The 17,211-nt window shown below is 38.7% G+C and overlaps 1 protein-coding gene across 2 annotated transcripts in view; it reads right to left on the reverse strand.

Moving 5' to 3' along the window:
• The window catches only part of larp1 (La ribonucleoprotein 1, translational regulator), a 49,870-nt gene extending 44,891 nt beyond the window's left edge, over positions 1-4,979 (reverse strand). For both annotated transcript variants that reach the window (XM_051402577.1, XM_051402576.1), the window contains exon 1: positions 4,284-4,979. In XM_051402577.1, coding sequence (XP_051258537.1) covers positions 4,284-4,701 — 418 coding nt within the window. In that variant the 5' untranslated portion in view covers positions 4,702-4,979. The remainder of the gene's footprint in view (positions 1-4,283) is intronic.
• Between the last annotated feature and the right edge of the window lie 12,232 nt (positions 4,980-17,211).

The raw sequence follows: 17,211 nt of genomic DNA on the forward strand, positions 1-17,211 counted from the left end.
GTTATTAGCTGCTATCACACAAACACATTACTGTCATTAACCTCTGTCACTACCTGTGCAGTCACTGAATCGACGGAGCATCCCTCCTCTTCTGCTTCTTACATGATTTTGCCATATAATTATATAAACAATCCATCTTTCCAGAACGAGAGGGCATTCTACCCACTCTCTCTAATTGTCTTGATATAAGAGAGCCTCGTAATTTCACTTGTCAATCAGAGTGAACTTTCTGCAAAGCTAAAGAGGCTCACAACCAGAAAACAAAGCGTCTCATCCCCGGTTCTTCAAAAGAAATTAATGGGGAGTGATCTGGTACATACCAACAATGGCAGTGAAGAAGAATGCTACCAAGCAACCAAGTATGTAAACTATGCACAACTTGTTATGGAGGAGGGAAATACATTTAACACCATTTATAGACCTCAAAAGACACCTTAAAAACTCCACAAGGCACCTCCAGGTCTGTGGCCAGGCCTTTTTTAAAGACCAGCCTGTCGTTGCATGGTGGTTTTTGGTGACGGTACGAAGAATGCAGCCACACACCCTGAAGACAAGACCGTCACAGGCATGTTTACTACTGGAATCACCGGCAGCCAAACCTTAGTGAGTCTACTCTCTGGAGCTAAAACAATCCTAACTATTTTGACAGGTGATGAGAGCATGCAGCATCACATGGTTTCCATGGTGTAAGTGCTGTGTAAGATCACTGGCTTTAAAACTGCCTGATCTGCCTCGCATTTTCCCCACGAGAACAATGTCTAAGCCTCAAATCCTTTCCGATTAATAATGTCCTCTCTGACCCCTGTAGGGAAAGTTTGAGTTTCCTTTGGACAGAGATTCAGTGTATCGAAGGTCAGGTCTAACAGAATGGAAATATATTCTATCTCTCGTGCAATGAAAGTGTTAAATGCTTACGATGAGTCAGCTGATGATCAGTTTTCCATATACCAAGAAGTGGGTGGTAATGATGTTTCAAGCATTGATTGTTGGTTGGATGGTGATGGCTGGATGTGCTACAGGTTCTATATGCACTTATATGAAAGGATGTAGGAGGTTTTGGCTCATGTCTTACATATACTGTATGTTTTATGTACCTATTTCATGATGAAATTTGTGTGTTCGTCCAGGTTTATACTCACAAGCCAGTCTCTAAACGCCAGAGTCTCAAATCTTTTTAGATACCGATAACATGCGGAAGTTGTGTGCTTGTACACACTCTTCACGTTGCTCGGTACATCCATTTTCAATGTTTTAAAAAGCTCTCTCCATGTTACAAAGTGATTTGCTATTTCTCCAGTTTGTGTCACTACAGAGGAGGATGAGGGAAGAGGTAAGACATGTCCTTGAAGTTAGGGGTGTAATGTGTGTTAGCAGCCATTCAAGCAACTACTTGGCATTTAGAAATCCCCAGACAAATCAGTAGGTGGTGAGATCTCCAATCGTCTGGTATTGCGAGACTGGTCCAGTTTTCACTTGGCTGCGGGACAAATTTCTCTTTGGGGAAAAATTAACTTTAAAAGTTCAGTTATCCAGTTCCAACAAGTAAAACCAACTCTGCATTGACAAAGAAAAGCAAGCAGGCGACGTGCCTCGCCACTGTATCCTTTAGGCTAAAATATTTCCAAACATTCAACAGTACACTCTTGTTGCTAGTGGCACGCCTGAGGTGATTGTGAAAATGGGCGTCTTATCCAGAATCCAAATCCACCCCTCGCTTGCCACAAGTTAAAGTCACATACAGTAACATACTCCTAACTGTGGTCCTAAAAACAAGCCGCCCGGGCCGTGGAAATACATTTTCGGCCATTCAGCTGGCGTTCTTATCCAGGATACGAGTCCAGGACCTTGTTCAAGGACACAATGAGAGTACACATGACTGATTAGAGAGCATTCTACCTGTGACAGACTCAAGCCCTTCCTTTTTGGTTAGAGACGAATCATTCAAACCAAAATGAAACCTTAAAAAACAAGAACTTTACGGACGATGCTACAATCTTTTAGAAAATAACTGTAAAACTGTTGAGTGTTGCTACATTTTAAGCTGAAATCACTAAAAGATCAAACAGATTTCCTCACGATGCAGTCACAAGTCTTTCCTCCCCCCCCCCTTGTGACATACAGTGCGGTTTTACCTCCTCACGTCTCTACGAATCATTCAAATTCAACTATCAGAGAAGGGAAATTCACTCTTGGATTCAACCGCTCACGGGTTATAAACACACCCTGTGACGACAACATCTAAGTAGACATGGCTTTGTATTACGGGGGTCACAAGGGTGGGGGGGAGTTCGGAGCCACTGCTCTAAAACACACAATCCAGCTTTTGGTCTTTGAATGCAAAATTTAAAAAAAAAAAAAAAAAAAAGGGGGGGGGCATTACTGACTGGTTATCTCAACCTCTGGCTCCCTGCCAGGTTTACTTGCTGATGTGACAGCTTTTGGAGCACATCGACCCAGACCACTCCAGATTCAGGGTACAGGCTGTACCCTGAAGTCTACATTAGTTACAGCTTCAGCACTGCAACAAACAACACAAATCACAAAGAACCAGGATGACCTGACTGTGTTCAGGGGGAGAAGAAGAAGGGGGAAAAAAAAGCACACATGGCTTTGAGGCAAGACACCACGTTGCCTTGACACAGAGCAGAGAAGGGAGCTGTCTCCATGTGATTAAACACTAATCAGTCCACATTATGGATTAGAGTGGCTTTAATTCTGGCAATCAGCCTTCAATTTGACCAAAACCCCCACGTGTATTTTTATGACAAAGCATAATTAGTTGTAATTTATAGCTCCGGACCAGCGTGAGCTCATACAGGAGCCATGATGACTGTCTGTTAGCTTCCACGCTAACTCAAACTAGCGGGGTGGACAAGCTACCAGGAGCTCGGGGTCTTTTTTATTTATTTATTTATTTTTTTTAAAAGCTCTGACAACAAACACACGACCACGAAACCACGAAAACAACACCAGGCAGCTTCAACCCCCCCCCATGTCAGGCTGCACCGATCCAACGCAGCTAGCCTGCCAGCTAACTAGCGCCCATGCCTTTCTCTCGGGGAACACGTGGAGTGAACACGTGACGACTCACAACAAACCTGCTCCTTTATTTAAAGATTAAACGAGACGTAATGTTTCACACTAGGTTGGGTTTGTTTTGTTGTTTTGTTGTTCGTACGGCTGACATGTTTTAGCACACGGGGACTGTGAGGGAGGAGGAGGAGGAGGGAGAGGAGGAAGAGGAAGAGGGGGTAAAAGAAACCACCTGGAAGCTAAGCTAACATCTGAGTGGGACGGGCTTAACGACGCACTAGGCCAAATAGGGGTGTGTGTGTGTGTGTGTGTGTGTGTGTGTGTGTGTGTGTGTGTGCTATTGTTAGCTGGCTAAGCAGCTACACAGCCAGCCAGACTCGTGGCTTTTTTTTTTTTATTATTATTATTATTATTATTTATTTATTGATTTTCCCCCTAATTGATGCAATGCGAGACAAGAGGCGGATGTCTCATTAATGTCTGTCTGCTGCACCAAAACAAACAGTAGTAACCACCAGGGTTTAAATCTTTTGGCAAGCAATGTGTCACCTAATGTGTGTGTGTGTGTGTGTGTGTGGAGATGAGGCACACAAGGGGGGAGGGAGGGGAGGAAGAACATGGTGATGAAGCAAGGATATCTGAGCTACTGTCTAATTCTAACTTTAAAGTTTTTAAGCATGCATGGTGACACAGCTGGAAATTAAAGTTGTTTTCCTCCTCTTCCTATTAAAAAATACACCCTATTGATGCCACAGTGGCCGATGCATACAGCTTTTATCTGACTTTACAGCCAATGCACAACACTCATATCTCCTCATTTATACAGCTATAGCAACACTAAAATAATTAAAAAGTCATATATAATGTAGGAAAGATTATTATTAGGAGAGCATTTAAACTTTTTTTTGTTTGTTTGTTTAAAAAAAGGGTGTGATCCCTTGTGCAATCAGCCACCCATGGGTCCCCACTCCCAGAATAGCCTTCACAGGGAGGAGGAAGAAGAAGAGGAGGAGGGGGTTTAACTCCAAATATAACCAGCTTGCAGGGAGCAACAAGAGGGGCTACCACACACACACACACACACACACACACACACATATATATAAATGTAATAAATGAATATCTGACCCCTGTGACAGCCGCTCGGTCGCCCCTGTGTGAGCACACCTGGACGGACAACCGACCAACACCGACAACAACACTTGACAGCCAGTTAAAAGGAACATGTAAAAGGGGGGGGGTTTACAAACCGTGGTGTGCTTGTCCATTCACGCTGACCACGGTCACCGCATTCATTTTCCTAGTCCACGGGTTCACCTTGGGCGGGGGAGCCTCAGTAAACTCCTTTCTGTTGCCGCTTTTAACACCCTCCTCGCTTTGCTTGTCGTCGCTGTCACAGCCTCCTTTGCCCTCCTCCTCTTCCTCCTCCTCTTCTTCCTCCTCGCCCGTCGCCTGCTTGGAGGTTTGCTCCTCCGTACCGGGGGTGCCTCCCTGCCCGGGGCTGCTGCCGCCGCTGCTGCTCCCCTGGTCGGCGACACCCGTCTGCCGCTTGGCCCCGTCGCCCCGGCCGCCCTCCTCTTCCTCCGGCTCACCGCGGATCACTTTGCCGTGCTCCTCCGCCTTGGCGAGCGGGTTGCCGGGCAGGAGAGTCTCCACCTGAGTGGCCATTTCCCACCACCGTCTTTCTTCCCCCCTCAGGATTACCAGTCCTCCCTCCCCGGCCCTAATTCGCCTTCAATTTCAAGGGGGAAATGTGAAGTTGTTCCGCGGAGTCTGCCGCTCCTCTGTCGCTCCTAGACCCGAAGAGCTTCAGAGTAGTCAGCGCTGGATTAAAACATGTGTAAAAAAAAAATAAAGAAACGTGTCCGAGGGCCTCTCAGGATTACAACCTTAACTCCACCACTAGCAGCAATATGGATGATCCCCACCACGCGATAGAGGGGTGCGCGCACGTACGCCGTAGAGGGGGAGTAGCCACGTAAAAAAAAACCACGGGAGCGCGCTTTTGGAAGGGGAGGGAGGAGGGAGGAGGGGGGGGAGTCAGGTTGAGATGCTGCTTTCAAGTGCTTCCTCATCGTAAAACCTCTTGATTTCCTGTTTCGGAAGTCATAAAGTGTCACTTTATTTTTGGAGCGTAACTGAATGCGTCATGGATAGAGAGGGGTTTTTTTTTTTTCCCTAATGTGTTAAATTAGGAGTTTAATCAAGTTCATTCCTCTTTATTTACTCTTTATTCCCAAAAATGTGTTTAAAAGGAGGAATAAATCAACCTAGTATTGTGTTGCGGCATGTTTTTAATGCACATACTAGGTTGGTTTATTCCAAAATTGTGTTTAAAAGAGGAATAAACCAACCTAGTATGTGCATTAAAAACATGCCGCAACAAAATACTAGGTTGGTTTATTCCTCTAATGCACATTGTGTTTAAAAGAGGAATAAACCAACCTAGTATTGTGTTGCGGCATGTTTTTAATGCACCATTTTGTTATAAATTGCAACTGCCCCTCAATAAAAGCTTGGATTAAAATGCAAAACATCATCTTGATTATACAAATAACATATGCTCCAAAAAATAAATAAAATAAAGTGGTCAATACACCGTCACCTCTCACTGCCCTCTACATGTCACAGTCACAGCAACTTGGGTTTCAGAAACTTTCCAGGTTGTAGATCAGCTTTATCGTGTCTGTAATGTGTGGTTTGATTAGATTAAAGCTCTCTTTGTCCTCCTTTGAGGAGTTGATTCATTTCTGTAGCCGGCCACATAGCCGTTGGCCTAACACATGACAGGAAGGCTATTCATCAGACATATCAAACCTTAGTAGCTAATGACACATTGATCATATAGGCTGTCTGTTTTCTAACACATGAAGGCCTATGTTACTTTTAATTTAACACAAGTCACCACTGCTTGAAGAAGTATTAATTTATAATTTATGTAAAAATTGTAAAACCACAATGTCATAATACTCTATTAAAAGTAAAACATTTTTACTTGTAGACCTACAGTCATTGTCATTTTTGGATACACCACGTCAGTGAATCCCTTTGTATTGAATTCTTAAGCAACTTGAACATCCCCTTTATTTTTCATCTATTTGTGTTTTTGTTAATTTTTGACAATCGATCACTTTTTGTTCTTTTTGTTCTTTTGCCTATGTTGTAAACACATTTGTTCATATCAAAATATACTTCAACTATCAAAAGTAAAATTACTCAGACTAGTGTATTATTATATGAATTAGATTATTGGAATATTATTGACATGTAAGCCGTGTTTTATTGTTTTAGCCTGGTTAACTAGTGTTATTTATTTAACATTTCTGTAGATTGATCAATAACAACGCATCAAATCTATAGGTTGATGTTTTATAGGAAATATCTTAGTCTGCAAAGTAAGTAAGTGAAATATAAAGTAGCATTAAATGGAAATACAAATACTACAAGTAAAGTACCTTGAAATTGAAGGTGTACTTGCTTCCGTTTTACCAGTCACACAGAAAATATTAAGATTAGTGTGCAACTTATAGCAAAACACCCCCCTTTCGATTTAATTGATTTGTTTATTTAATTCAATGTTTATTAAAAAAATGTATGTATTTGTATTAAATAAACATAATTTTCATATTTAAATGCATTCACTCACTCACTCTGCCTGCATATTTGTACACATAATGTTCACACACCCGTCTCTACGATCAATTAGATTTTTCCGATTGTCGTGAACGCAGCGCGGAACCCTGGATGACGTCGGTCTCGCCCTCTGGACGCGTCCGCAAATCACCGTTACCTCATTAAATATCCGTCCAAAACACGAGCTTTTCTCTGTGACTACAGGGTTATAAAACCCTGTGATGAAGAGCTGACATTTGTCCGCCTTTCACTCGAGTGTTTCACGCAACCGTGTTTTCTAAAAACATGTCAAAGAAGGTGGGAAAACGCACCTAAAAAAAAAAAAAAACCCCTAACCACACACGTGTCCACACAGGAGCTACACGTGTGCGTTCACGCTCACAGTTTTCCAGATAATTTTTATAATTTCACCATAAGTAACTGGAAGTGTGTGTGTGTGTGTGTGTGTGTGTGTAACATCCAACGTGTGCATCAACAGTAAAGGGCCTTTTCAGTCAGTGTGGTTGATTATATAATAGCGAGAGAGAGAGAGAGTTAGAGAGAGATGGGAAAGAGTGAAAGTGTATTTATGTTTGAGAACGAAAGTTATGGTTTCTGTTGAATGAAAAAGAAATGAAGCTTGAAATTGTGACTCTGCAGCCACAATTGCTTTTTAACAGTGGAAGAAGTGAAAGTCCTGAATTCATGAGCTTACTTACCGAAAGTAAAAAAGCATAATGGCCCATTTCAGAGAGATAAATTAATGTGTAAGAATCACTAATGTTGCAGCTGCTAAAGGAGGAGCTAAATTATAACTGATGTATAAACTGCAGGGTGTCTTAACCTGTATATCATAATTGATTGGTTCTATATTTTGTATTATTAATCTGAATCTGCAATGTAAAATAAGTCAGTAACGTTGTTAGATAAATGTAATAAAGTAAAAAGTACAATATTGGCTATATAGTATAAAGTATAAAGTCGCATGAAAAAGAAATACTCAATCCTCAAGTTCAAGCACATTAAAGTTGTATTACAGCTCTTGAGTAAATGTATTTAGTTACATTCAACCACTGCTTTTTATTCAGATTAGTAAAGTAACAGACGCAGTTTTCCTCAAGGAGACATGGAAAAGGCAACGTTCACCTGTTCATGCAGAGTTATTAATAGAGATCCGTGGTGGAAGAAGTTTTCAGACGTTACTGAAGTAAAAGATGGGTTGTCTTTAAAATTCAAACAGTAATCAAAAGTAAAAGTACTAATACAGAAGTAGAACGGCCCCATGCAGAATGTTTTATCCTAATTATAGATTCATGTCTTAGAAACATTGCACTGTTGTCGGTAGTTGAGGGGGAGCTAATTTTAACAGATTTATTTAACCTGTGATGTGGTTTAATATATAACAATGCATCATTTGTTCATCGTATGTTTATGAAGGTTTGTTTCATCTACAAAGTCACTGTGTATAGTCACGCTCCTATTTTTTCTATTCTCATTATATCTTGTATTTTTCTATTCTATTTTTTATTTAATGTGTATTTTCTTATCTGTAGCAAGTGAATTTCACCCAGTGTGGGATCAATAAAGTATATGTTATCTTATCTTAATTACAACTGTATCCTTCTGAAATGTAGTTGAGTAGAGTTATAACGTGGCATAAAATGTAACTCAAGTGAAGTATAAATACCTCCTACCTTACAATACTTTGGTAAGTGAATTCACTTTCCACCACTGGATTAGATTTATCTTTAAAGTACCAATACAACAAAATCCTGTTTATCTTATAACCAGAAAGTGTATATAAACTATAAAGATGAATGGATGTACAACATAAACAATAAAAACCAACATAGTTGTAGTAATGTAACTAAGTAGAGTATAAACTCTAATAAATTATGCAACATTTTTAATAATCCACATTGGAAACTAAATAACAGGTTTTAACTCCCCACAGTAATTCATCATGTTCACATGTCATATACAGTTACAGGGACTGTACTGATGACCTTCCACATACATGTATGAACAGAGACCAGAGTCAGCTACTGGTTACCGCCCACACAACATTTCTCATTCATTGTTTTTTTCCACCAGGTGAACTACTATGTTAATTTTTCTCATCATAACTGTGACATTAGGCTCTTAAATTGGTCACTGTGTTGGTATGTAATTTCAAAACATCTTAAAGTCTCTTCAATTCCAGTAAAAACATGGAGGTCATGTCGGTACATGCACAGTAAATTCTTTCTTGTGCTTGACAAGTGCTGATTGGAGGATTGGCTACTGGAAGAGCTGGTGTGGCCTTGGGGCGGCTGTTCACAAATATCTGGAGAATATTCAGTATATATTCAGTATGCTTAAAACAAAAGTGTTGTCCGACCACATCTTATTTTTCTGAATAGCCACATTGAAAGACGGTGTGAAAAACCTGCCGTGAAGTTATTCAAGTTATTACACTCAGTTGTAGACATGAAAAGCAGTGGAAATAAAAAAAAAACCCTGCAACTTCCACACCTCTGCACACAACTGTCACTTTCAAAAAAGCTGCAAAACAGCCTTCCCAATTCTGCTGTCAGACAGGTCTGAGGGGAAGGGGTTTTACTCTTGTTTGAAGCATACTGAGGCCTTTTAATGACCTCCAACATGTGTGGACTTCCAGAAACATATGATGGGGTTAATGTGTTCGCACTAATTTTAGATATGAAATTAAAAAGCACCATAATTTAGATGGTGAAGGTGTTCAAATCAGCAGCAGTCCTGGAAAAACCTGTTTTCTGTTAGTATGAACGAATCAACATGTGCTCAACCTGTTAATGTGCATATTACTGTACATACAGGTAACCGAAAAGAAAAGAGGAAGAATATGACATTTTTATATTAAAATCCAAAAATACAAAGTTTCACCAAAACATCAAGGCACAAAATAAAATAGCAGACTTAAGTCACAACATTGGAGAAACTTAAGATTCAATGCACAGCTAAGTGCATTTCAACAATTAGCAAGAGTGTTTTTTGGTCCAGGTTTGGTTAAATCTGGTGTCCTGGACGTAATTGTACACAGGACACAATAATAAAATGTAATTATTTCAGTGTAAATACATGAATTACAAGCAAGAATAAAATAGCAACAATAAATCACCACACATTGTTATGGGGTGTTAACTCCAGATTGTTGTGGCAACAGATATTGTGGTATTAAAAGGTTAAAGATCGATCACTATCCTGTGTCATATCTGGTCTGACATATTAGGACCATGTGTTAAAAAGTGCTGACCAACAGCACAGAAGCTTCTCTGCAGCTGGAGTTTATTAGGACTTCAGCTTGCAGGATTCCTCAAGTGTTTATGACTAAAGCCTGAAATATGCTGTCTGTCAGTACCGATCATGGCATGTATGTAGTTTCCCAGAGCATGCTGTAAATGGTTTCATTATTATGAAGGGTGTAGCACTGGTTGCTATAGCTCTGTGTTTGAATGACGGGTGTGTCAAGGGGTGTAAAGAAAGAAATAGTGTTGTCAATGAAATGAGAAACTGAAAGCCGAGAAATAAAGAAAGCGTTTAACATTTAACTTGCCATGAATTCACATCCATCACATCATACCTGTGCTATTCTGATGGGTGTACTGACTCATGGGTCCAATTATAAATAAGTCCAGTCTTGATTAGTACTGGCACTCTGGCTGTACAACTGATTTTATTGTATATGAATGTCTATAAATATGCTATTATTAAACTGACTGGAGTGGCCTCCTCAACAGCCAAACGTGTGATTAAATAATTCCTTGTAGTCTCAGAAAACATGTTTAGAGAGGACAGACTTTTGTTTATCATTTTAGCTCGATTTTAACCTGACATCTTGATGTTTTATTCACCTGCAGATTAACAAAATGTTCCCTAAAATGGGAATTTTGAGTCAATCCCATGTGAATGAAGTGTGGGGGATATGAATGGAACAGCCGTCCTCCTCTGGCTGTTACTCACATTTTAGTCACGTGACCATCAGACATCTCAGTCCTCCTGTTGAGAAAAACAAACAGTCAAATGTCAGATTCCGGCCTGAACACAATGTCATAAAAAAAAACGTTTGGGTGTGGAAATCAGTGCCAGATAAAAGCTGATAGAGTTCAGTTATTATCTAAAATAAGTTTTGTAATGCTTCATTTAACTGGAAAAGAAACAAAACAAATGGAACAGTGCATGTTAGGAGCATGACAACCCTCTTTAAAGGTGCATCTACAAAATATACTGTTTTCTATTCATCTCCATTTTATTTTTTAAGCTCAGGTTACAACAAGTACATATTTTTATATTCACATATTCCAGGAAACACTGAGTATTCGGTTTATAAAACTGACTAAAAGGCAGAGATTTTGTTTTTACGAGTAGCATAAAGGGAACTAAAAACCTGAATGTCATTATACAACCCTGTGTGGTAAATAACCTTGTGTCGTGTTGTGTTGTGTTGAGATGCAGCTTCTGTTTTCTTTAAGCAGAGCTATTTGCTGTCAAACTGATTTAAATAACTTTACCAATGTTTCTGTATTTGAATGAAATGTTTCTATAGCCTCAGTATGCTGTGCACGTGTAATATGAAATAAAATAATCCACACAAATAAAAACAACTGGATTTGATTGGCAAATTTGTCCAGATAAAACTAAATTGTGTTTTTTGTGTGTGTCTGTTACATCATACTGAAAAATATGATTAGGACATTTTCTGGGACTCTCCAACAAGAAATGTTAACAGCCACTTCAAACAGAGGTTCTTGACCTGGAGCCCAACTGACCCCAGTTCAGTAGTCAATCTATAGATAAAGCTGTGTATCATCAGCATAGAAATGGAATGGGAATGCAAATAGTTGGAGCAAGGTAGGTGGTGTTTACTGAGAAGAGATGGGGACCAAGCATGGATCCCTGAGGTACCCCAGTAGACAGGAAATGATGCCCAAACTACTTTCCTTACCATGTCACAGAACAATCTCCCTGTGCTGTAGGACTCAAACCAAAGCAGCTCAGAAAGGCTGGATAAGGAGGATTTAAGGAGTCTTTTCCAGATGTTTTTTCACACTGGTAATCTAATATTTTCGTAATTTAGGATTAGATCAATATTTTGCACAATAAATAGGAGCCTGCCTTAAACTTGGTAATAAGTGTTGATAAGTGTTTATCAAATTAAAGATTGTTACTTCATTTGCATGAATTCTATTACCATTTCCAGTTTTAGAGGCCAGGTATATGATGAAAGTGTGTTGTCATGGAGTGTGTTTTTGGTCGCATATGAACAACAAGCCATGACACATCAGTGTCCGACCAGTGGTGACAATACCTTCTAATCCCTCTGTTCTGCATCCTTCTCTCTATGTCTCTCCCTCTGTTTTGTCCCTGCCAGGCTACTGTTTGGTTCTGTTCATAACAACATCAACACAACATACAGCTTACGAGACATGTGCACACATACATACTTGCTCTCTCAGTGGAGAATGCAGTGGAGGATGAAATATACATATAAATATATGTTGCCTCCTGCCTAGTTTAGATTTAACAAGTTTTTTTTAAAATATGATCTGTTCTTCAAGTTTATGCATATGACTGTAAATTTAATGTAATTTATAAGATGTAAGACTGCGTGTGTCACGTAATGTGATGCAGTTTTTTCCCAGAGTCTTGTCGTCATTGTGAGGTTGCCAGGCAACCATCAGAGACTCCAGGAAGTCACTGCATCCGGCCAATAAAGAATCCACAATCAAACTCCCCGTAAAACCACAACATGTTGTTTTTACACTGCAGTGTTTGTACGGATTAAACACATGAAATATGTGTAAATAAGTGAGCTTGAATTTCCCTCAGGATAAATAAAGTATCTCTCTCTCTCTCTCTCTCTCTCTCTCTATCTATTTATCTATCTATCTTTAAATGTGTTGTTATATGTTTTACCTTTATCTTTTGTTGTTGTACTTATCTTTATGCTATGCTTAGCTTACAAGCTGCTGGTTATAGCTTTATATTTTCCTTGCAGATTTGAGAGTCATATTCTCATGTAACTCTTGGCAAGAACATCAGAGAGAAACTAAATATGTTTTAATCGCTTCATTAAATTTGATAACCTGGCTCCTCAGGTGTTCAGCGGTTTGGTAACACATCTTGTTTTTTCATTTTCTTACTTGGCTCAGTAACTCACGGTATGTTTATGGCAAGTTGTAAGGTACCTTTTTTCGAAAAACTTACTTTTGATAGATGACATTTCCTGTTTGGGGAACAATATGTGGAACTCATGACTCCTCAAATGTTACGTTCCAGGCACACAGCGATGCAGTTGGGAACAGGGACTATTACATTTTGAAAACTCTCTTTCGCTGGTGCTTTTAAAAGCTTGTGGAAGGCCTCGGACATTTGAGGTTCGAGAGTCAGCTGCCAAACAAGCATTGCATTTATAAGATGCGTGACAAATCATGTAGCTGTGAAAAGAATGATGTGACTGTGGTTGTTTATTGAATTAAAACCACTTGTGTTTGTGTTTGTTTCATTATTCCAGAATGAGACATGGACAATCATAGACTTAAGGGACACATTTGACCTCTGTTATTACCTGTATTTAAACAGACATTAATACACTTTGCGTTGCACAATTGTGGTTTTGGCCTGACCACATGTTGTCTGTTGTGCCTCTCTTACTTGACTCGTAGTCTTGTGTGTTGTTTGTTTTTGAGTAACTCTATGCCTGAATGTAGTGGCGAGGTGTATCTGCTGGTGAGCCAACAAACACCCTGCTCTGTTGAAGTTGTTCACACACCCTCAGATCACATAGGCTCTATACATACACACACCAAAGCCTTTGCATTCACAGTCACAGTCTCCTGGTAGGTATTGACATGTACACACACACACACACACACACACACACACACACACACACACATACACATCCTCACGCACACGCTCCCCCTCCCCCTGTCCGCCCATCGTGGCCCCTCACTGTAAACAGGCTGATATTTTGTTCAATGGCGACGTCCTATTCTTTGCAGCCGATGACACTGGTGACATGTAAAGCTCTCTGGCATTGTCCAGCTCTCTGGAGCTCTTTAGCAGTGTAATCACCAGTGAAACGGCAATGGGCCACTGGGATAAAAACACAAGTCAGCAGCTGGTCAGCAAATCACAGTTGAAAGCCATTAAATGGTGGATTTGCCCAGTAAGCAAGACGAGCTCGGCGGCCTTTGTGGACCCGGTTTGTGGGTGTACAGAGTTGAAAGAAGAGACTTTTTTCATAGCCATTTGTACCAGTTAGATTCATATGCCCTATATGAACTATATATGTTGTCTTTTTCACTATATATCTCATCAACAGAGTGGGGAAACTGGTTCGGAGTTGGTTTAAAGTGCATCTATAATCTCTAAAAGTCAGGTACAATGCTCATCAGAAAAAGTAGGTTTTATAGGATATTTCAGTTTAAATGATTGGACATGAGCTGATTAGTAACTGTTGAATTCGTTGAAAGCTCCTGACTAGAAAAAAATGTCAGTGTGAATCAAACAATTTTGAGGCATTTGACGCCGTACTATAACATCACTATAGTATTTATACTATTCTATGTTTTTGGATTTATTTAGTCTGTTTTAGTTATTGTGTATCTAATTTGGCCCTTTGGTTGTATTTGTTTCTTACCCTCCTCACTAATTTTGTGATTTATAATAATAATAGTAATGTATATTATGTGCTTTAAGGGGTGTTTACAATGTATGGAAGAAATATTATCAGTGGCAAAAGGCTTTTAAAAATGTTAAAACAGGACAGGATTTAGATAAAACAATGAATGGTACATACTTGTAGTATATATACTATACTATAGTAGATAGATAGATAGATAGATAGATAGATAGATAGATAGTAGTATGGTATATTTAACCTTTATTTATCACATAAAGACAATGGTCCAGATTGTTAATATACTGTGATAATGATAATACACACATTTATTCTTCAGGAAAGACTAATTACCATTTGAAGGAAATATAAGTTAATAAACTGGAAATTCAATGTTTCCTATGCATCAGTTGCTGTTTTCATAATGGCTGCCAATAGTTTACCTGCTGCATAATGACATCATCACTGGCTACAAGATGAAGGCAACAGCATTACAAACGTGGTCAAATCATGTCCATCCAAAGAAAAAAAAAACAAACAGAAAAACTACTTATGGCGTCGATCACAGGCTGGAACAGGAAGTCTCTCTTTTTGTGTCCATGTGTTTGGACTTTCTCTAGCTGATAAACTATGATGTAATGGACTGAAACTGCAATGTGCCACCATGTGGCAACTCTACACGCCCTCTAGTGGCACTTGAGGACACAGAGGTCTGTACACAGCTCCACAGCAGAATAAAGCAAGTGTTAATTCTAACAGTAGGAACGATCTCCCATGTTTAGTTAGTTTATTGTGACACATGTCCACATACAAGTTCCCTGCTGACATGGACTTATAAGACGCCAAAAATACCTGTTGCAGTGGTGAAACATGTCACACATGAATATAACTTCTTAAACGTTGCATTGCAAACAAAGAACTGTGAATGAAATCCGTCACAAGCTTTTTATATGTATTTTTAGAATCATCCATCTAGAAGGACATTTTATAAAAAAGTGTCACCCTTCAATCAATATATTAAACATGAAATGGACTAATTTATCCTGTTTCTATAGCTATAAGATAACGTACTTGAGTATGACTACGAACAGATATCTTGAAGTTTTAGTTCAATGTTTCACAGACAGACACTAATTTTAAAGAGACAGCATGTTTGTGATTTAGGTTCGTACCAAACATTGAGAGACAATCTTTCCTCACACATACAGGAAACAAATGTGCTCATGAATATGACACTGTGACCTGCCTTGACCTAAATGATCAATAATTATTGTGGCTAACTGTGAAGACTACATTCAAATCTATCTGATTCATGCAAAATGTCGTTTGGAATAAAACACCAAACTTCTTTTGTCATACATTGTGTTTTTTATTATTGGTATAATGCTATAATGGATTGAATAAACAAACTTTTTTCTAGAGTTTCTTCTACCTGGAATATTCTCTCAACCAACATAAAACATTTTTTTTTCACTCAGTCAGTAAAAGAAAATATTGATAAATGTCACATAGATGTTTTAATTATTACTTTAAATATTAAATATTATTATTGCTGGAACTTTTTCTAATTGATTTTAACTTGCTGTTATTTATTTTGGTCATTTTATTTCTATTATTTCAAATGTAGATAAGTTATTTCACTTATTTTGGTTTGTTTTGCCTTTTTTCTTGTTTTATTAATAAATTAAATGATTGTTTTTTATTATTATTATTTATTGTATGAACCTTCTTATCTTGCCATTATTCAGCCATTGTTCAGTCTGTTTTAAAAGTCAAATCATCTCATAATCATGATATTTGAAAGGCTCCCATCCTACCATAAAGTGAGGTCAAGGCTACAGCTTTAACTTTCCACAAAAAAATCATTTATTTATTGATTGAATTCGAGGGTGGTCCTCTTAGCTAGCCTGTTGACCTCTGACCTTGAACAAAAATAGTGTTGACTATTCTGTTTTTTCTGTTACAACAGTTTTAGGCACATTTAAAGCGGTTGTGACAGAACTCTTCCAGCAGACTCCCACATAGTATTTCTATCTGTGAACTGCAGTTACAGCCGCCTGCACAGTCTTGTCAGGTATTCTTATCAAAACCCTTTAAGCGAAAACCATCCTGAACACACACACATCCTGGGTTCCCCTTTAAAAGAGTGTTTCATACACTTCAATATATTTTACTGTATGTGTACTGAGGGAACACATCAGCACTAAATCTGCTATAGAGGCACAGAAGTAGTAGATTGTTGTACTGAAAAGTACCATATAAATGAGAAATCAATAATAAAATGAACAAATGCTCTCAATTATGTAGCATCATATCTGTCATATAAAGTGTAAGTACAGTAATCGTCACTCCTTTTGAGAACCAACAGTTGAGTTTATGGCGTCTTCTTCCTGCTGCTGCATCAACAAAGTGATTATTGCCGATTTAAAACTAGTTTATCAATATTGTGAATATATTTCTTAATAAAACTGCTACCACCCCTCTTCTGACACATGCTATCTATCCTATCCTACTCTTATTTAAGCCAAGAAGCACCAACACAATTAACGTTACTCTAGTGTTTCTAAATCACTACACTAAATTTATGATTGAATTAAAAACCCTTCTAATTACTGTTAAGGCCCCATATTAATCAGTAAATTTTTGAGACCATACAGTTCCACTAAGCTTCTTAAATACAGGCTTCAAAATATATATTTAATGTGTTTTGTGACTGTAAAGCATTTTGTTGCTCTGGTTTAGGGTTTTACTTACATTCAGCTACAAACTAATCATAACTCATCTTCAGTATTTCATTCAGCTCCTGCAGCTCATTTCAAGTCACTAAAACTCAATTGCCAACATTATCTGAGTAAAAACGAGTGTGAAACAGCAGTATATTGTCAGTTTCTCCCAATCAGAGTGGGCTGGGCTATCAGGACAGG

This window comes from Dicentrarchus labrax, unplaced genomic scaffold (assembly GCF_905237075.1).
Source record: "Dicentrarchus labrax unplaced genomic scaffold, dlabrax2021, whole genome shotgun sequence".
Classification (NCBI taxonomy): Eukaryota; Metazoa; Chordata; class Actinopteri; family Moronidae; genus Dicentrarchus; species Dicentrarchus labrax.